This window comes from Ambystoma mexicanum, chromosome 10 (assembly GCF_040938575.1).
Source record: "Ambystoma mexicanum isolate Mex_15411 chromosome 10, UKY_AmexF1_1, whole genome shotgun sequence".
Taxonomy (NCBI): Eukaryota; Metazoa; Chordata; class Amphibia; order Caudata; family Ambystomatidae; genus Ambystoma; species Ambystoma mexicanum.
In genome coordinates, this window is record NC_090932.1 from 679,237,851 (window position 1) to 679,259,456 (window position 21,606).

The window sequence follows — 21,606 nt, forward strand, 5'->3', positions numbered from 1 at the left end:
GTTCTGAAATTAGTCTCCCCACTATGAAAATATCCCAGCAGGTTACCACAATATATTGCCAAGGACTATAAAATACAACCAAATAAAAATACCACTGTGTAATAGCTATAACCCTCAAATATATCAGTAACCGGCAATCCTGATGCCAAAGCCCTGCCGATAGTAGGCAGGAGGAACAGGCGCATACAACATGACCGCAGAGACATCAGAGTGGCGGTTCGGCAGTCACTGGAGACGCAACCTTCCCAAAACGACCCTAGCTGCCGGTTGAAACACAGGTGGAGTGCAGAGAGGCACAGAGAAGCCCATGAAAGGCTGACACTGACAATACCCTACGAAGAGGTGAAAGCGAGCAACAAGATACAGCCAGTGGAGCTGAGAATACCCTTACAGGGGTGAAAACAAGGAACAAGACATGTGGCTAGAGTAGCAGAGAGGCCCATGACGGGCTGACACAAAGAAAAAAAAACACAAGTGGGTGAAAGCAAGTAATGAGACATACAGCCAGAGGAAAACAAAAAGCCCATGAGGGGCTGGCACAGAGAATAACCCACGAGGGGGTGAAAACAAGTAACGAGACATACAACCGGAGAAGCCGAGCAGTACACAAGTGGTTGAAATTGAGAATACCCCAAAAGGGGGTGAAAGCAAGCCACAAAACATACAGCCAGAGGAGCCGAGTAGCCCATAAAAGGCTGACACTGAGGGAGTGAAAGCAGAACACAAGAGATACAGCCCAAGAAGACGAGTAGCCCAAAAGGGGATGATCCAAAGAACTCAGAGGTGAACTGTAGGAACTTTGTGAACTGTCTTTTCTTTTTTGAACTTTGGGATTTTTATGCACTGGTGAGATTACAAGGACAGTGTCCTCACGGCGAGAAACGACTCTCTCTAAGAGATGGACAGATTCAAATGACTTATTGTTATTATACCAGCGGGGCACTGCCTGAGACAAAGAGACAGAACCAAAGAGACAATGGGTGGGGGTCAGAAAAAAAGTAACCTGAAGCTGAAGTATCGTGGTAGTTAATTTATTTAGGTTAAGTTACATTGTTGAATTGTGGTGGTAGGGCGGACATAGGATAGAATGGGGTTTGGACAGAGGACGGATCTTTTGTTAGACAATATGATGAGCACCAGTTTATTTTCTTTGGAGTTAGAGAGCCATCATCATAGCAATAGGGTCAGTTGAGGTTTAATTTTTATCGATAAACTGTTGAACCATGTCCTCTTGTCGGTTTCCTATGTCTGACTTACCACAAAGGGGTTAAGAGAAACGAAATAGGAAGAGCAGAGCTGCTGAATTGGAGTAATTGTTCATCTGGCACACGAGGAGGAGGTAATTTAGCTGCTGTATAGCGAGGACGATGGAGTCAACCTCTGACTCCCAGTACCTGGCACTGAAAGTGTGGAAAGATGTTGTATGGAAGGATGCCAGCACGCACCATTGGACATCATGTTACGCTGAGTGAAATCTGATGACAGTAGAATGATGTAATGGAGAAGATGTACGAAGCTATGGTAAAACAATATAAAAATACTGAAGAGTGACGATATAACTGAAGCAATAAGAGAAATATGTACGAGAAGATGAAGTAATCCTGAATGTAAAATAAGATAAAGTAACTTGCTGACCAAGAAGTGTAAATACGCAATAACTTAATGTAGAAGCTTGCTATATAGGAATATAACATGGCATGAACGGCCATTATTGGAAATGGATGTTGGCTTGAGTAAATATTCGATTCAACTACCTCGGAAGCCGATCAGGGTTGCAGTGTCGGGAGACGCTGGAAGAACAGCTTTGTGTGCAAAGCAAAGAGGAGTCAATGTTGGCTTGGGATCAAGGATGCTATTTTAAAAGAATAAATACAAAGCACAAAGGAAGGCAGACGGATAAGCCATGGATGAGACATATTTTTTCTTAGATTAAAAGAGAAGACAACATTTACAAGAGCCAAGTATTGGGCAATTAAAAGTATATCAAGTTTAAATGACAAAAGTAGTTGCTCTTTCATTCATGCGCCAACCTTAACAAAGAAAAAACTCCACTCAATTGGAATATAGTAATAGAACTCTGTATTAGTTAGAGCGGGTGCCCTCGGTGATGACACGTGTTTCAACGGACAGAATTGTACGGAGCTTGTTTTTTGCACTGCAGAGGCTGGGATTGATCCCGTGAATCATTTTGTTATGCTGAAAAGCCACGTTCCAAATTAGCAACCAATACCATTGGCCCTGATTTGAAAAAGACGGCGCAGTCTGTTGAAACACGTGTCATCACAGAGGGCACCCGCTCCAACTAATACAGAGTTCTATTACTATATTCCAATTGAGTGGAGTTTTTTTTTTAAGGTTGGCGCCTGAATGAAAGAGTGTAACTACTTTTGTCATTTTTAGTTTACAAAGCGGAGTGGAGGAACCATATTTTCTCCGTTGTTGCGCAATTCATGCGACACACATTATCCTTGCGACAGACCTTAGGGCGCTGAGGTCTACTCTGATAAGGGTCCATTGGATAAAAGTGTATCAAGTTTATACAAGGTATAGTGAGCAAGTCTCTAGAGGCCAAGAGGAGCAATGACACCCAGCATAATTAAATCAAATGGCAGTAAATATGAGGCTGAAATTGACACATGTGTGGTCTCTTCACATGTGACTCAAAAGTCGATTAACAAGGGCGTAGTTTGCCCATCAGTTTCAGGGTGGTAAGAGGATGAGAAATGTGCATCAATACCCAGTAGTTTTGTGAGAGCCCAACAAAATCTCGAGGTAAACTGGGAACGCTGATCCGTGACCAGGACTGAAGGAAGGCCGAAAAGACAAAACACAGAACGAAAGAATAGATCAGCCAAGGCATGAGCCGAAGGGATACCAGAGCAAGGAATGAAGCGTGCAATTTTGGAAAATGCGTCCACCAACACCCAAATCGTGTCATACTCCTTTATCCTTGGCATGTCGGTGACAAAGTCAATGCTTACTGTATGCCATGGTTTGGGCGAAAGAGGCATGGGTTGGAGCAGGCCCAAGGGTCGTCCCTTGCAAATGGAAAAGTTGGTGACATATTCATAGGCATCCCTACACATGGTGGACCACCAGTACCAGCGTTGGAGGAGGGCCAGAGTGCGTTTTTGGCCGGGATGTCTGTTGATGACTGCGTCATGAGACCGTTCTAGTGCCTGAGTGTGTGTTTGTTGAGTAGGCAGATATATTCTCTCTTTCACGAATGGTAGACCATCCTGAAACACCGTGTCCTGGTCTTGTACTAATCAGGATGGAGGGAAACCCACTGAAGGATAGACGTGAGTAAGCATGAGGGTGGCGTACAGAGGCATACAAAGTGTTTTTTGTTTTAACAGAGTGTCATATATGGCCCATGTCGAAGCATATTGTCCCCCCTTTTGCATTGATCTGCATACACTGTCCATGCATGCTTTTCAGCTATTTGCTGGGCCATCCAGGCCGGTGCGCAGAAGTGTCTGGTCACTGAGGCACGGAACTGATTCGGGTTGGGGCTGGGGTTTATATATAAAACTTCCCATCACCATATATACACCTAACGTGTGCCCCTTCACTTCTACTGTCCAACCCTCCCAGTCGTGCTACTCCTCCTGATTACTCAATTGGAACATCATTTTAGAACTATAGTCTGGAGCATAATGAAATTGTGGCCATCTTGTTAGAAAGTGGGGTCTTTGAAACAACTTTTAAAAGTGGGATATAAAGGTCTTCTGTTGCATTTGCAGTAGGAAGTGCTGTTTTTTGCTGCAAGGATGTAAGACCTGCATATTTATCCTGTTAAGATGTTGGATACCGGAGTGTTCTACTATTTATTTGTTTAATTCTATTGCCTCATATTTCAGCTCTAAATGCAAAATAGTAGCTCATATCAAACTCATTTGGGCCCAGTCTGCATACTGTACAAACAAGGAAAATTGAGTGGTTAACACTGAGGGCCCGGTTTAGGTATTGTGTCAGAAGTAGATCAGAAGAGCAGGCGGGGGATGCTTTGTAATACTAAGCATGCAATAGGGGCACTTCAGAGCATGATGGACGTGTGCGGTGTTGGCATGGTTGGGAGAAGCAAGAAGACGTGGGTATATGTGTGAGAGTGTAGTGCATTGCCAACTAGTGGTGCCACGGCACTGCGCAGCCTGGAAATGTACACCTACCACAAGAGGAGAGAGAGAGACCGAGCATATGTTTCAAGTAGAGCACACTGAGAAAAATTGCTTCTAGGTGCATGGACTTTATATCGCCTGTGAAAGATTACTAACTGAGGGATCAGGAAGCCAAAGCGCCTCCAGGACAGCACATGACCCATGAATTATGGAGTTGATACGAGAGCCATGTTCTCCCTGCAAATAGTGAACAGTGGAAGCCATCCCAATGGGAAACCCTCTTACTCTACCCCAACCTATGAAACCCCACTCCTTAAAACCTGCTTATGTGGGCAGGATTCTGTCTCTTGCTGTTACTGAAAGAAACCCTGTTACACGTATGGAATTGTGGTTCTAAGGTCTTAAGCTGTTTATGCAGGGGGAAATTAAACGGTCAGTAGTGTGTGCCCTTGTTATAGTTCTGTGACAATGAAAAGTGTTTTTGCATGATTAAGCTGTTTGTCCAGTTGCAGCAACATGTTTCTCTTTTAATGATTGTGCATGTTTCTGGGTTTCTTTTCCTACTAGTTAAAAGCCAACTGAGTGAGCAAGTCCTGACAACTGTGTGTGAATTGATGTCTTTGCCTTGGATTCATAGCCATATAGAAGAACCATCTTTCAAGCAGGCAGCCTTCGAGCCTGGCCTTCTAGCTTTAAGTCGTCAGATTTCGTGCAGCTTCTGTAAGTGTTTCTTCTGTATGTTATTCCAAAACCTGTTGAGATGGCCTTCTGGCATTGCATGGAGCAAACTGTCTATTTATGTTTGATCTGTTTACCAGTAATGTCACATGACAATGGGCTTAAACTGTACTTTTGCTCCTAATTCAAACCAGGCTGCCTTTTGGCTGTTGTAGGCCTTGTTAATATTTGATCATGTGTTCTACTGGTTTTGCTTCATTGTTAATTTGTCCTGAATATTTCAGCCTTCTTTCTGACTCCAATTCTTGCTGTTGTGCTCTCTTGCTGCCCCCTCTTTCTACATGGTTATTTCTCCTGCTCATTTTGAATCCTTATACACACCTTCTTCCCCTTTCTTTTTGTTCCTATTTGGGCTCATTTCTTACCCTCTAATGTAATGTTGCTCTTCTTTTTATCCTCCTCACTCACTGCGTTGTTATGCTCCTTTAAATGGCCTTTGTCCACCTCTTTCTTTCCCCCTTTTATCTCTGTTCATCTCTCATTTGTTGGCCATCCCCTCTCCAGCCTTCCCAGCGCCCATCTCTTTCCCCTTCACTTGCCTGGTCTCCCACTCAAATCCTGTTTCAATTACTAATGATCCTCCTCTAGATGATCTGGTAACAGCGGTAGTTCCTTCTCAAAAAGATGAGTTTAAAAAGCACTCATCTATTGAATCCAACCCCTCAATCAAGCAAATATCATCTGACTCTACTGAGAGGATATTGGACTCAAACACTAGTGGTTTGATGCTGAGTAGCAGTGTCCTTCCGCAAACTAGAGCTGAAATCCAGAAATCTATAGGGGAATATTTAAAGTTGGAACAAGTGAAAGTGGTGCCATCCGCTTCACAACAAATGAGTGAAGGAAATGGTTTTGAGTATAGATCTCTCAATATAGATCAACATTCTGATCTCAGAGGTGTATCCTCCAATATTGACAGGAATGTCGATCTTAGTCAATTTATTCTGTCTCGTGAGAGTGACATACGAAATTATAATAATTCTAAATTATTGAGGACAACAAACAAATACCATTGACTCATATTGAAGTGTTTGCTCTGGGTTTTGTCTTAGCGCAAGATCCTTTAGTTCTTAACGCTGCAAGTAGTTTGGAACATTCCAAAAAAAACAGAATTTAAATTGCCAAGTAGGCAAATGAATAATTATAATCGAACTAAAACTTTTAGTACTGCCCTTAATGAAAATCACTCGTTTTCGCGTAATGTTCAAAGTACTTGTCCATAACTATCTTCGGCAATCCATCATAGCATAGTTACCCTTGCCAGCTGGAATACTTGTGGTTCTTCCCATTTATTTGGTAGGAGTGCCAGTTCATTAACATCTTTTGATATAGTTGCTATGCAGGAAACATAGCTGACTGAACAGCCCATGTGGAATGACCACAATATTATTCTTCATCCAGCTAAAGTAGCATTAAAAGACCATCCTTCATTAGGTCTGTTGGTAGCGGTAAAAACAAGCACAGGTTTCAAAATGTTTCCATGGGTATCGCCAAATACATATCTACAAATGGTTAAAATAATGTATTCAGAAGGTGTCATTGCCCTTATCATTATCTATCGAAACCCTGTGGCTATATCTGATGCCAAATTTATTGCAGATCTTGAGAAATTGTTAAATATATCCATGCAAGCATCAGAAATTGCCAACACTATTTTGGTTGGTGATTTGAATTTACAGTGTTTGGCCCCTCGTGAAAGAACAGTTAATCTGATCTGTACCAGGTGGACAGCACTTATGAAAGAACAGCAATTATTAATGCTCAGTGGTTCTCTTCTGGGCGATATTTCACCCCAGAACTCGTGGCGAAGAGGCAAAAGTGAATCTACAAGGCCGTAACATTTGAGTAAAATTTGAGGTGATTAAACAGGACCATAGGGATCATGAAATGCTTACATTACAGTGGTCCTGTGAGTCACCTACCTGTAATGCACCTTGTAGCTGCTTTAATGTACGTATGATTGTTAACAACTCGAGAACTCGGTTTCGCTGCAATGCAAATTCTTAAAAACTTTTAAATGATAAGCGAGAGTTTGTCTACTCCTTTTGTGGGTGAACCATACACTTCCATTCTCCAGCTATATAAAACTCATTCTATTACAGCTACCCATTGTTATTATAAGACCAAATATATAATTTTGACCCGGAAGTCCAAAAACGAAAAGCTACTTTACGTAAGCAAAAAATATTGGCTCTGCTGCTTCTCTTATCTGAGAGATCTAGAACTACCCAATCATGGAAATGCAAATATAACAACTGGTTAAGATCTTATAAAGCTTATCTGTATCAATGTGATGGCGAAGCTATATTGGATGCAATGCCCAATAAAAATTAATCACAAATCTGGACCCTACTTAATTTAGCGAATCACTCCAAACAGACTCCAGTTCAAATGAATGGGATAGCGGAGAGTCAATGGATGTCGTATTATACTAAGATGTATTCTCAACCTCTAGAAAGTACTCAACACTGTACCTTCACGAATAGAACCGAAGTAAAATTACAAATGTTAGAGGAGGACATTTTGCACTACATCCTGAAATCAAGTAGCTCTAGGGCACCAGGCCCTGATGGATTAAACAACATGTTTAAACAACATCCGCAGCAATGGGTGACTATTCTTCATAAGATTTTTTCCCAAGTATTAAAGTCCAATGCCATTCCAGAATCCTTGTGTCTATCTGTTATCGTTCCCATTTTCAAGAGGGGTTATCGGTCCTGTCCTTCGAACTACAAGCCGATCACCCTATTAGATGCACCGGGGAAAATATTCTCTCGATTCATTCTTAGAGACTTTAACAGATGGGCCATTGAGCATTGCAAGCGTGACCCATATCAAACAGGCTTTATTGCTGGCATGGGAATGTCAATTAATTTGTTGACAATTACATCTATTATATCCCACTTCTAAGAAATGAAACAACCTCTTTGTTTTGCATTTGTCGTCTTTCGTGCAGCATTGGATTCTGTGTCCAGAGAACTTCTTTTTGAGAAATTCCATTGTGCTAAATGCCCTATTTATATCACTGCACTCATAGATGCTCTATATACTAACATCAAAATACAGGTCAGATTGACAGTGGAAGGTGACCTGACTTCTTTAATTCATACCTGCAGAGGGCTGAGGCAGGGTTGCATCCTTGCCTCGGGTCTTTAATGTTTTCATTTCTTACTTTAGTGAGTCCTTTGAAGACATAACTGATGCCCCAAGATTGCTATCTAAACCCATTCCAGCCTTGTTTGATGCGGACGATTTCGTTTTGATGTCCAAGACGCCGCAAGGTTTACAAAGACTATTGGATGCTTTGTCAGTTTATGTCCAAGAAAACGTTCTGACTATGAATCTTGAAAAAACTAGTCATGATCTGCAATTGCAACAAAAGAGGCAAGACAAAAAAAAAATGGCTCCTGCAAAACAAGGAATTGGAGCTTGTTCATCAATGGAGGTGGTCATTGCTGATCAAAATGACGATGATGTTTATGTGCTCAGCCTGAAAACCAAATTATCCACAGCTATTTCACAAGCTATTGTTATTCAGGCCAAGCATGGCAAGTTTTCAATAACTCCAGCTCTCACATATTATCATCAAAAAGTCACACCAGTAATATTGTATGGATCTGAAACAAAGGCAACTATATCTGAAATTGTGTGGCAAAGGTTTGACGGCATATTTTGGAGGCGCGTTCTTAATCTGCCTAGGTGTGTTCCTATTGTATGGATCAGACATGAATTAGGCCTGATATCCTTGTATGCGTGATATTTATGGCAAGTGATTGCATTGTTCAGAAAGTTGTTTTTTATATCGTTTGAGTCAAGTATGCTGATAGATGTTCTTTCCAAATACATGTTTTCTTCCAAAGATCTGTTTGTGCGAAAGTGGAATCAATGGTTGTTCAAGCATTGGCAGAAGCTGATGCCTCAATCAATGAACTCTTGCAGAATCCGACTAGAGTGAAAACTAAATTAGTTCAATATGACTGGATTAAGACAAGAGAGAAATGTCCGATTTTTCAGGACTTTAGAGACAACCCCTTTCAGCATAGATATAGGGCCTCACTCAACCCTGGCGGTAGCCGTGCCTGTAAAACAGGCACAGCTGCCGCCGGAGTTGCATTTGTTCCGGCACCCGTGAATGGGCAAGAAACGAGTCATGCCAAGTTAGGCGGACCCGGTACTTGCCCATTTTCGGGTGCCGGAATCAAGGGCCTCCTCATCCCCATTCCGCCCCATAGGGCTGAAATGGGATGGGGACGTCGGATGCACCGGCACATTCAGAGTTGTGCCGGTGCATCTGACGTGCTGTGCTCGTGGGTGCCTGTTAGCCCGCCAGGAAAAACCTGGCGGGCTGACAGGCACCTGTGACCACAACACGTAGTATGGCGGTCCAGGAACTGCAGTACCGGCATGCTTACCGGTACCGTAGTTCCCAGACCGCCAGGATCGTAATGACACATAGTGTGTCTGAGCCTGAACGTCCATCTTCTTCACACAGAATGGATTTTATGTGTTTAAGATGCAATGTATATGGTCTACGAAGAACATTCAGGCTAGACGTAGAGTAATTACCCCGCAGGAGAATGTGTGTCAATTTTGCAAAATTTCTGGTCAGACAGAGACTCTACGTCACTTAGTGGATTGTGATATGTTAAAATCAACTCGTATCCAATATCTGAAACAACCACTTTAAGAGATTGTAGAAATGATGCCAGATTTATTATGGCAAGTTATCTTCTGTGGAACTATGACTTCGATAAGATTTGGTGGTATTGGGTTTTTGCAAGCGTTGAAATTGAGTGATCAAGAGTCTAAGTAATAGGACAGTGGTCATATCGATTTAAGGGGTGCACTTTGATGTTTGAAATTTTAGTTTACCGATGTTAAGAAGGTTGGTAATTTGATGTTGGTTGAAAGGTGGTTGAGCAATAATCAAAACAGAAATATTGAACATGTGCTTACCTAGTGATCAACAAGCATCATCGGTGTTAATAATATTAATATTAATTCTAGACCATATGGCAAATGAATGATTTACTGAGTTAATGATTATGAAATGTAAATGATTTTATGTTCGTTTCTTTAAATGTTTGTTAGAAAAATATTGTAAAGTTAATGTAAATCAGCTAAATCAATAAATAAAAAAAGTATGCTCAAAAGAATCCATGGAAAGAACAAGCCAAAAGAGAGGCGGGACCTAACAAGGCTGGCTAAAATTAAATCTAAGGAACGTATGTGAAGACAGGACAGGGGCTTTATTCAAGTCCATGAAAAAAATGTTCCACCTGCAAAAGAACGTTCTCTTCCTTTATTCATTCAGCATTTATTGATTCATGGGCAACTGTTCCCCCGACAAACTGCTGAGGGTTGACTCGTGGACCAGCAACTACTGTAGTTAAGACCAACGGTACAGGGGCCATGCCTATTCTCTGACACTGAATTTGGAATTCTATGCTGATTAGTATTTGCTGGGGGTCATGTGGCATATAGCAGCTAACATGCAGCTCCTCTATAACGCTGCGCTTAGCAAACAAGAAATCACCCTTGGCTTGTACCACCTTAATTTTAAAGTTGGCCGTATCCTGTGAAGTTTTCAGTAGGTCAATTTCGAGACAGTTGGTTTGCACATAACCCCTAGCTTTCCAGGAACTTAGTATGCCAGCAAGTGCAATGTCACTTGAAACCTTTTAATCAGGAGGGTATTATTTGTATGACTTTAATGTACGGATCATAGGACAAATCACGAGGTACTGATAATGATGCAGCTGCCATTACATTTGATGACGCCTCTAAATGTTCAACATAAATCACCTCCCCATCAGGCGGATTGTCTGGCAGGTGGAAAATTGTGCATGGCACCAAGTGGAGAGAGTTGTTGGGTCTCAGAATGCACAACCCTGAAAAAGGTCTCGTATAGGTCCTGGTAGTGCTGGTGGTGAACATGATTATTAATTGTCACCAGTAACTGTCATCCAGCCTCTTGATGCAGCTCTTTTGGAAATCCAATGAAGGTGTTTGGGAATGCACCCAGTGTCTTCGACAGCATATTGTATGTTAAGAAGGGCCTGGAATACGTCAGGCCTACTAAATTCAGGCCAGAAATGACTTTAGAAACATGAGATGACTGAGCCACTTCTCTTTGCCTTCAATGTGCCACCCCCCTCTCTTTTCTCCCGGTCCATGCATTGGCCAATAGCATTCTGTACCGGACTAGACCCAGAGGTTCTATCTAGATCACCATCAGCAGTTTTGACTTCACCCCTGCCTCCTTGGAAGGGACATAGAGTTCCTCTCCTTCCCCAACATAGCAAGTGGAGGCCACATGCTTTTTTGCTTTTTTTGCCACATCTCTGGTGAAACTCTAGCTTTAATCAAAAGCCGGCTCATTTTGGCTGTTCATTATTACTAAATCAGTCTAGAGCAGGCTTAAGTCATTCAAGTCAAGTTAGAATCTGGGGGATCACTCGGAACTCTAGCATAAGCGATGTTTAACCCATGCATATCTCATGGTTCTTTTAATCTTGAGGAAAATAGGTTAGTATGCATCAGAAACACCAAGAGACACCTGTGGTATAAGGGGTTATTAGAGCTGGTTACTGCCTCCCGTCTGTTCGTCTCACCCCTTTAAGTCCTCCCACACTGCCACTGAATGTTAAAGGTTAGAAGCAGAATTCGGTAGGTTAGCAGGATAGATGGTCATCACACAGCAGTAATCTGCAAGGACCTCTGGATTCAAGCTCAGTTGCGCAGAATTCAAAATACACTTTCATGTTCCACATGCCACGCTGCCTGCATGTGCCAACAATTCACTGCAGAAGTGCTGTCTTGCCTTCCATGCTCGTTCTGCCTTTGTTTCCAGCAGTTCTCCTTGTACCAGGAACGAGGCCCACAACAGTGTGGAGCAAATGAAAAGCCAGTAAGTAACACAATCCCTGAATCAGAATTCCCCAGGACCCCTCCATACCCATGCCACAAAGTCAGGAGCTGTCTCAGTATCTTAATCGTTTATATATACTTCTTGCGTTTGCATGTGTTTTTGGTCCGATTATTCCCGTACTCCATTGTCTCAATTTAGTCGGTGGTACAGCAACATTGTTTTTTCTCCCTGGATCCATACTATATTCCTAATTTGTGCTAGTCTGCATGTGTTGTAAATTGAGCTTCCAATATTTTGTGGTGTTAATTTTTTTTCTTTAATTACCTAACCAGTTTAGCAATTTGTTCTGTTCAGTATATAGCTTTGATACCTGTCAGTTCTAATGTTTATTTACTGGCAGGTGGACTGGTCTTATATCTGTCTTATTTTTATTGTAATACTTGTTTCAGTGTTTCCGGGAATGTAAGTTTTAACAACAGGTATTCATGTTGGTAAGCAAACTTATCTGCAGGGTTTCTTTCTCTGTAAGTGGGGACAGTTTGCCCACTTTCAGTTGAGTTCATGTGATAGGTTAAGTCTCTGGGTGCTTCAACATCAGCCTCCCTGCATGACAGCCAGGGCTAGGGCATCTGAGACAGTCTCCATCAGCCCCTCTATGCAGCAATTGATGCTTCGTACACTGCTTCAGAGGATGCCTGACTCTTCTTTTTCAGTTTTGCTCTTTTACACCCCACTTTCTGAACCGTGATTTTTGGGAACCTCTCCCCCTTTATTTCAAATTTTGTTGGCTCCTCAGATTTTAAATCTACTCCTTTTCCCAATATGTCTATTGTTTAGCCCTTTTCAACTGGGGATGGTCAAGTGATATAAAGCTGGTCAACCATCTTGGATTTGTCAGTTACTTGTTGCTTATAGAGGACACCCTATTGGAGCTGCTGCATCTTGGAGTAAGACTACTGATGAAACAGTTTTTAGGTAAATCTGATTTATTTTGTTGGGTTATGGGTGCTTCTTCAAACCAGTATTAGGGATACTTCCCAACAATCGGTCTGCATGAAAGACTGAGGATTGATGACTCTGTCATTGTCTAGTTTTCAAGATCCTGGCCACAGATTCCTCCACCATCTCTGACATTACAGTTTCTCCAGAGATCCTCTTAGAGAGTAAGATGCTCTGGAGTTAGGGGCAATAGAGAGTGCTCCCTCTGAAAAGTGACATTTTAGTTTTCCATTTTCTCCCCTTTGAGCTTGTGGCTTATGCATATACCTAGGCCTCCATCTTTTCAGTCTATTCTTGTAAAAGGTCTGCTTGGGCCAAATGCTAGCCACACAAAAAGGCAGATCCCCACCTGCAGGGCAGGCAGCTCTTAGGGACACATACACACACATTACCATTTGGTAGCCACACCACAATGTTTTCATGTTTGTTGCTGGTACTGTGAGAAACCCGAGGGCGTCCTCACTACTTTCTCCCATTCATCCTCTGCTCAGGTGGCCAGGAGAGTGCCATTCCTTGGATCCCAACCATGGGGCGGAGATGCAGGGGAGGATCCCCTGGGCAGAGGACACTTGGGGAATGGTATGGGGATGTCCTTGGGTGAGATGTGGTATCCCCCATTTCCATTCCATGATGTACACTTGATCCCCTCTGCATTTGTGGGATGTTGCTGTCCTTTCCCCTCTGCCTGACAAAACACTAGAAGACGTAATAAATATGGGAACACTAGGAGGAGGGTGAAGAAGAGGTCGTCTGCAGGCGAGGCAGGGTATCCCCATTTTCCTTATGAGAACCAAGCCCACCCTCCTACTTACTTTAGGGATTATTGCAAACCATATCCCTTAATTTCCCCTCATTCAACCCACTATAGTACTGGGACGAGGAAGAGGTGTCTAGGAGTGGTGAACACTAGCAAGTAATTTCGCTGGTCTAGTACTGAGACGAGGAAGAGGCCTGCAGAATGTTGTAAAGGTCAGGCATGTCCCAAGTGCTCCACTAATTACGACCAGGCAATTGCAATTATGGACTCACACCTGCAACCTGTCATGGGATTGCAGGTGGATAAAAGGGGGAGAGACCAGTAGAATAGAGTAGTAGAAAAGAGTGTGCGCCTGGAAGGAGAATCCTGCCTACAAAGATGCAGCAGAGGTGGTTCCGACAGGAGAGCCAAGGCTGCTAGCAGACGAGCCCAAGAAGCTGTGGAGCCAGGGGTCGGGCGGGCCGTGAGAAAGCCACAGGTGTGGGAGTCTTATCGGTTGGAGGTCCACAGCCGGAGCTGCGGACACAGAAGAAAGGAACAGAGTTACAGACAGTGTCTTCGGAGAGAACGCAGAGCTGCCAACAGTATACAAAGAGACAGTGAAGAGCGAGCAGGGCTCGCAGTCAAAGGAAAGCATGTCGGCAGAGCAGAAGCAAGAAAGCACAGCTGCCCAGAGGAGACGCCAGGGACCGGTGAGTGAAAAGGGAAGAGCACTCGAACCGGGGCAGATTGAAAGATCAGTGCTCATGCGTCCCGCCCCCTTTCCTCCATCCTTGTGGGCGCCCCCCAACATGGGGACAGTACCAGAACCTTTGGTAGCGAAAAATTGAGCTTCCCCTTTAAATTTAGTACAGGGCGCAGCCTCGGGGCATAGAAATGCCCTGCTGAGGCCTTGCCTGCCGGCACCTCACCTCAGTCCCTTTTTCCGCACTATCAGTGTCGGACCTGGCAGCCAGCGCAGATACTTTAACTTTCCGCTTGCTCCCCTTCTTTGTTTCTCAATCTTATTTAACCTACCTTTGCTGCCTCGCCTCCCGCGGCGCATGTCGGTTGCAGGAGGATTCATGAGAGGTGCCTCATGCAACCGCTCGTTCCTCGCCTCAGACCCTCATGTACTCTGTCTTGAGTGCCTGTGGCTCTACCACCGCTGTGATGCATGCACTGCGTGCAGTGCTCTCGGTCACAGAGCATTGAAGAAGGTTGTCGCATTGGAGGGAGATATTCCAAACTTCTCCAGTGCACCTAAAGGACTTCTTCTCCAGGACCTCTCGTCAAGGCAAGGGTAGGCCCTCTGTTCATCACGGCTCCTCAATGTGATGACTCCTTCCCGGGGGTACCCACAGGCAAGGGTTCCTCAGATTCAGGTTCTGGCAGGCCTGGGGCATCCAAGACTACCGGCTTCCAAGCCGAGGAGCACAGGGGCTCCTCTGGGGGCAGGCCTGTCCTGCTGTCCCCGGAAGAGCAATCAAGTTCGTCCTCTTCTTTGACCCCTAAGGGTAAAGGATCGTCGGGTGCCACCTTCAATAGTCAGTCCTTGGCACGATCCAGCACCACTACCGGCACAAGAGCTGATGCCACGCAGCCTACCGCAGCTTGCTCTGAGGTCGTGAGTCAGGGTGCTATGACTACCGGCCAGCCGGCCGAGGGCTCAGCGCCTACCAGAGTGATCTTTGAGGTCGACGCTTCAGGTGCAGGACCCCAGCTGTATTATCCCATGTCTGAGGCCTCTCATGCCTTGGGGCCTTCACGCCCCTCCCACCCCTGCCCAGGGCGTGGTGCAAGGTCCAGAAATGGCAGAGAGGCATGTGGCGGAGCCTGCTTGGCTGGCAGCCATTCTGGATTCGACACAGGGCCCGCCCATATCTCGCCCATTGAACTTGCAAGAAGATTCTAGTCCCCTTCCCTCTGAAGTGGCAGTGAACTTTATGGTACAGGCATCTGGGCTCCTCAGAGGTACATCTACCAGTTGCAGCCTTATGGCTACATGCCTCAGGCGCCTTGGTGCTTTTACTAGGAGAGGAGACCCAGCACCTCGGAGGGCCGGGCTCCGAGGGATTCTGCGGCTAGCGAGGACCTCTTTCTCTGAGTGCTGCCTCCTCCTCATGCATTCCCATCAGTTTACGGGGCTCCTGAAGGATATAGTGAAGCAGGTGATCCCGCAGGTTGTTTCTCCCTGGCCTCCTTTGGGTCCCCCACCTGCTCCTCCACCGCTACCGGTGTTGTTGCCGGTCCCCTCCCCAGTCCAGGCCCTACCAGTTGTTCAGACCCCTCCACCTCCTTCTGTACCACCAACGCCTCCCCCTCAACAGCCATTGGACCGGTCTTCGGCTCTGGACTTAGGAGGGACCCCGCTGGCAGCTGTGTCCCACGGCCCGGTTTCCCCTCGGTCTGTAAAAAAGAAGTAGGGACGATGATGACGACTAAGATAATGACCAGGATGATGAACCCTCAGCATCGGTTAAGGCTTTTCATGACTGCCTTCATGGCTAGACAGAGTTCTTGTGGGTCCCTCTGCCTGAGGAAGCCCCCCAGGAGTCGGGAGTGCTAGCAGAGGTTCTGGGCAAGCGCACCATGGTCCGGTCAGGCATCCCTCTCCAGAAGAAGGTTCTGCAGGTGGCGAGAAATGTCAGGGAGTAACCCAAGGCCAATGCCAAAAAGAACCAGAAGTTAGACAGCAAGTTTAGGCTGACAGACGGGGAGACAATACTCCTGGCTCCCCATCCGCAGCCACATTCTTCAGTGGTGGCTGAGGGCTTCCATTTATTCTAAACCATCGTCTTCGTCGTCTTCCTCCTCGGGAGGCACCCCAGTTGTCTTTCCAAGGTCTGTGAGTCTTTGCGCGAACCCTGTTATGCCATTTCAGGACTGCATTTACGGCAAGCCAAAACAGACGCCCGCTTGGCCGTGGCTAACCCGAAGCTGTGGCGGAAACTCGGGGAGTTTCTGCCTGACCTCCCTCTTGAGAGGCAAGCCTCCGTCAAGGCCGGTCTGGTAGATGCCCGGGACCTCATGGAGTCTTCAGTCTCCCACATCGACACAGCCAGCAGAGGGCTGTGCCTGGGTGTCGAGATGAGAAGGACGGTGTGGAGGCATGCCATTAGGTTTTCATCAGAGAACGGATCTGTTGGGTATTTTGTGTAGATTTGGGGCCTGGCGGTATTTTCTTACCGCCGAAAAATAATTTAGCAACAATCACTCCTTGTATTCAGATTGGGTTATGTATAATAATAATACAGTGGATATGCATTATTTCAGTACACAGACATGCGTTGGTGAGCATAATTCCTTTGTTTTATTTGTGGCCCCAATATCCAGAACCCCTTATTTTTGTTTAGATTTTTGGTGTAATCACTAGAGGGACCTCAGGCTTGCATTTCAGGAACACCACATTTTCATTTTTAGTGTGCCACCATGGGCAATTTCTCGCTGTCTTATCTACGGTAGCGAGCTATCATGCGGTATCTATCACCAACTTATTTACGTTTGGTGAGCTATATCCAGGGCCTCTCTTTCTGCCGACTCATAGACCTCCGGCAGACTATAACACACACAGTTAGTTATAATTGCTCATACTGAATGACATTGTACACACAGCTGCAGCCAAGTCTTATTTTTAGCTACCTTAAAAATGACAATTGCACTGTCTAAACATCTCCCCACATCATCAGCACTGTATTGGTAAATGCACAAAGGAAAGAGAAAATAAAACACACCACTCATCTGCTTTCAGATATTTTTGTGTGTTATAAAAGTTGCATTTAAACACGATCTCACTCTTTTTACAGAAATAAATGAAATAGCACAGTAACAGCATTATTTGTGATACACTGAGAAGAGAGTGGCGGGGAACAAGAATTCAATTTGCAACATTAAACACGTGGGTAAAGCACAGGAATCTCCTTTCCTACAATGACTGAATATTTTCGCACACACACTCAGCCCCCACACTTCAGCGAGATAATTACCAGGCTTGTTCAGCATGTAACTTCTTTGGCTGGTCGCCTTCTGGAGGGGTTCACCCAGCAAGGACAAGCATTTGCTGTCACTCAAACTGGGACTTGTTGACTGGAAATCTCAGTCTCTGCAACCAAGTTGAATCTGCTTTAGGAATCGGGCATCCCCAGCTATCAACCCAGTCCTTCTCCGAGCTGTGTCAAGATGTCTCCCCCCAGCTTCTTCCCAGAGATTATACAAGAAAACTCTGGTTACCTCCTACCAAAGGATCCTAACTAATAAAATTCTATCATGCCCTATCCACCCTCTGCACACAAGCAGCTTATACAGCTTATACAGTTGCAACTGTAACCAAACTGATTTCCTGCTTATTCGAGTCTTTGCTTCCTGCAAATACTGTGGACAGAGCGCAGATAGAAGCAAAGAAAAAAAAATCTGAATGTAGTCTGAAATGAGTTTCAGCCTGCCTCATTTTGCAGTGTAGAACACATTGTATTATTAAGAAGTTAGAATCATGTTAGTATGGTTAATTATATTAGTCAATTAATCTTCAAATGTGTCTCTTGCAACATAGGCATTTCAGATGAAAAGAAAAAATGTTGTGTGCATTTTGAATATGAAAAATAAAATGCGCTTTTAAATGAGAAAATGGTTTGTTTTTAACCTTTGTATCCTGTCTTCATTTACATATCCACATGTTGCACTGGCAACACATAGCTTGAAGCAATTGCATTAAACCCATGCAGTGGCGCTGCATAAAAAATGCTCAATAACACGTCTTGCTGTACCACATTATATCAATGCATCAAAGCCGTGCAGTGGTGCTGCACTTCAAAAAACATGCTATACATTGATCCTGTGCAGTGGTGCTGCGCTCTGTGCTCCCAAAACACGCTAAACAATCCTACATAGAAAATACCGCCAGGCTCCAAATCTACACAAAATACCCAACAGATCCTAGATCTGCCTTTTGAGGGTGTGGACGTCTTCCATTCATCAACCGATGACGAGTTGACAAAGAAGAAAACCTCCACTCAAACCACCAAGTCCTATGCTTCCTGACAAAGCCAGGGCAGAAGTCCTTCCCGCAGTCTCAGGGCAGAACCGAATTCAAACCTGTGCTTTCACTGGCTTCAAGGATTTTCGGGACCGCAGTACGCAGAGGCCCAACAGGTTGCCTAGCGACAACAGGCAGAAGCAGCAGAGGACTTTGCATGGGTTTTTCTGCTCCCCCCCACCTCTTGACGGCAAGAAGCAGTGACGTCACGGTCGGGAAACGCAGCTCCCGAGTAGGGGGCTGACAGGCTCTTTTCCAGGACTGCTGGAAGCGTCTTTTCAAGAACCTTTGGATCCTATCCATAGTCTCCACAGGCATCAGTCTTCCTCTTCCTTTTCCTCTACCCCTCCTCTCCGCGTCTTCATCAGATCGGGTCTCCAGCTCTTTTACGGGAGGTCCTTTCGCTCTTGTAGATGCAGGAAGTGGAACCAGTTTCTCAGTCAGAGAGAGGCTCTGGTTTCTACTCCAGGATTTTTGCGGTACCCAAGAACAACCAGTCTGTCCTGAGGGTAATCCTGGACCTGTCCTTTCTCAATCTGTCTTTACCGCTAGAATGCTTCAAGATGATTACTCACGCACACATAACAGAGTCTCTGTGTGCAGGGGACTGGATGTGTTCCCTACACCTCAAGGATGCGTACCTGCATGTCCTGATCTACCAGCCGCATCAGACGTTTCAGCGGTTCACTATTATGTCGTACTACTTGCAGTACAATGTGCTGCCATTCGGCCCCTTGTGTTTTCATGAAGTTGATGAATGCAGTGGTGGGTCTCCTCTGCTTGGAAGGACATTACCTATACCCTTATCTGGATGACTGGCTGATGAGGGTGGGTTCACCCGAGGGGGTGGTACACTCCTGCCAGAGATTGGCAGATATTCATCAGCTGGGGTTCTCCCTAAACCAGAGAAAGTTGCAGTTGTGCCCCTCCCAGGATCTGGTCCTTCTAGGGGTGCATTGGAACATAGCTGTTCAGCAGGTTTTCCCCACACCCAAGAGAGGGCCCTCTCCCTTCTCAAGACAATAGGGCACTTTCTGGCCAACTCGACCACCTTGGCATGGTGGTTCCAGCACCTTCTGGGGATGATGGCCTCCTGTGTGCTCACTGTGCAGCACGCTCGCCTCAAGATGAGAAGCCTCCAGCTCCAACTGGCGGCATGTTGGGATCAGGAGACAGGGTTTTAGTCTGGCAGGATCCCAATAACTCTGCTCCTCCTGCCCGATCTGCGCGGGTGGATGATTGACGGCAATGTTGTGGGAGCCACCTTCGCCTGAACGGAGCACACCCTGGTGGTGATGACGGACTCCTCTCTTTCGGGCTCTAGGGATACTCTGGAAGGCTACGCGATTCATGGCGCAAGGTCCAGAGCGGAAGCCCTCATACTTATCAATCTGCTCAGGGCAGTGGGCCTGGCCCTCAATGCCTTTCTGCCTCTCATCAGGGACAGGTCTGTTCTGGTCAGGACAGACAATTCTACTACAATGTTTTACCTCAACAAGCAGGATGGCACCCGTCTCACCCTCCTCTACATGGAGGCGGTAGCTATCTGGGAATGGGCCCTGAGAGAGGGAATTTAGATTTCAGCAGTCCACCTTCCGGGGGGGGGGGCAGCAATATGGGAGCGGACCAGTTGAGCTGCTTGAGGTTCAACGCCTACGAGTGGGAGTTGCACACAGACTCCTTGTTACACCTGTTCCAGGGGTGGGGGGGTTCACAGGCCTGGACTTGTTCGCACCTCTTCAGAATTTCAAGTGTCCCCAGTTTGTTTCATGGGCAGGACAGGGTCGTGGGTCTCTGGAAGATGGCTTCCAGATCTGGCGGGACGGCCGCAGGTGTTATTCGTTCCCTCCTCCCCCTCTGCTCCAGCGGACCCTCTGCAATTTTCTGGCATCGGTGGGCTGCAGCCTCATCCCGATTATCCACGCACTGCCTTCGAAGGCCTGGTTTTCGGATCTGCTGCTGTTATTCTTCCAGGGACCCGTTCACCTTCTGATCCCCATCAGGGGCTTCATGACGCAGCAGGGCGTTGCATCAGAACATATGGACCCAGTCATGCTGGTGCTCGTTGCCTGGTTCCTGACGAGCTTAGGCTTCAGTATGCTACATTTTTGGATGACTACTGGGACATCATTCAATAGGCTAGGAGGCCATCTACTCTGTCCCAGTATAAGAGTAAATGGACTAGATTCTGCCATTGGGCTCGTGACAAGGGTCTGGATCCTGTCCCCCGTCCTCTGGATGACATACTGGCTTTTTCAGCACACCTTGCTCGTTCAGGAGTTCAGGTGGATACTTGCTGCACTTATTTGGCGGCCAACAGGGCTTACAAGAATTCCCCTGAGCATGTGTTTTCGCCGGCTAACCCATGGTTAAGGCCCACCACAAGGGGTTGTCTATGCTTTTTCCTCTGGTGCATAGGCTGCATCCGGTCTGGGACCTCAATGTGGTTCTTGCAGCTTTGTAGCGCAAACCCTACGAGCTGATGGCCTCAGTGGACATATGGCTGGTAACGCTAAAGACGTTTCTACTGGTAGCGCTCACCTCTGCGCGCAGGGTCAGTGAGCTGCAGGCGTTGTCTTTGTGCAAACCCTTCACCACGTTTCACAACGACAAGGTCATCTTGCACGCTCACCCAACCTTCTTGCCCAGGGTGTTCTCTCCATTTCATCTGAATCAGGAGGTTTGCCTGCCGGTGTTCTTCCCGAACCTGCAGTCAGAGGCAGAGAGGGCTCTACATTCCCTAGACCTCAAGAGGGTTCTCTAGATCTGCCTCTCCCTGATGAAATCCTTCTGGAAGTTTGAGGCATTGTTTGTCACTTTTGGCAGCTCCTCCTCTGAGTTGTACATGGCCATGGGCAAACCGGTTCCAGGGGGGATATATGCCCATGCGGTCAGAGTTAAGGTCACGGCATTTCGCGTTTCAGAGACCTACTCCTTCGGATGTCATCAGCAAAGGGGCTACTTGGGCCACTCCGTCGGCCTTCTGTAAGCAATATTCCCTGGATATCAGTACATGGCACGATGCAAAGTTTGGTCAGACGGTTCTGATAGATATGAGGCAGGTTGTCACGGCTCCACCCTATGCTCTTGTTTGGTGCAATAACCCACA

At 45.8% G+C, this 21,606-nt stretch overlaps 1 protein-coding gene across 3 annotated transcripts in view; it reads left to right on the forward strand.

Annotated features, from left to right (window-relative positions):
* ATR (ATR serine/threonine kinase) overlaps positions 1–21,606 on the forward strand; it is a 1,676,349-nt gene that overhangs the window by 291,954 nt on the left and 1,362,789 nt on the right. For all 3 annotated transcript variants that reach the window (XM_069618270.1, XM_069618272.1, XM_069618271.1), the window contains exon 8: positions 4,689–4,841. In XM_069618270.1, coding sequence (XP_069474371.1) covers positions 4,689–4,841 — 153 coding nt within the window. The remainder of the gene's footprint in view (positions 1–4,688; positions 4,842–21,606) is intronic.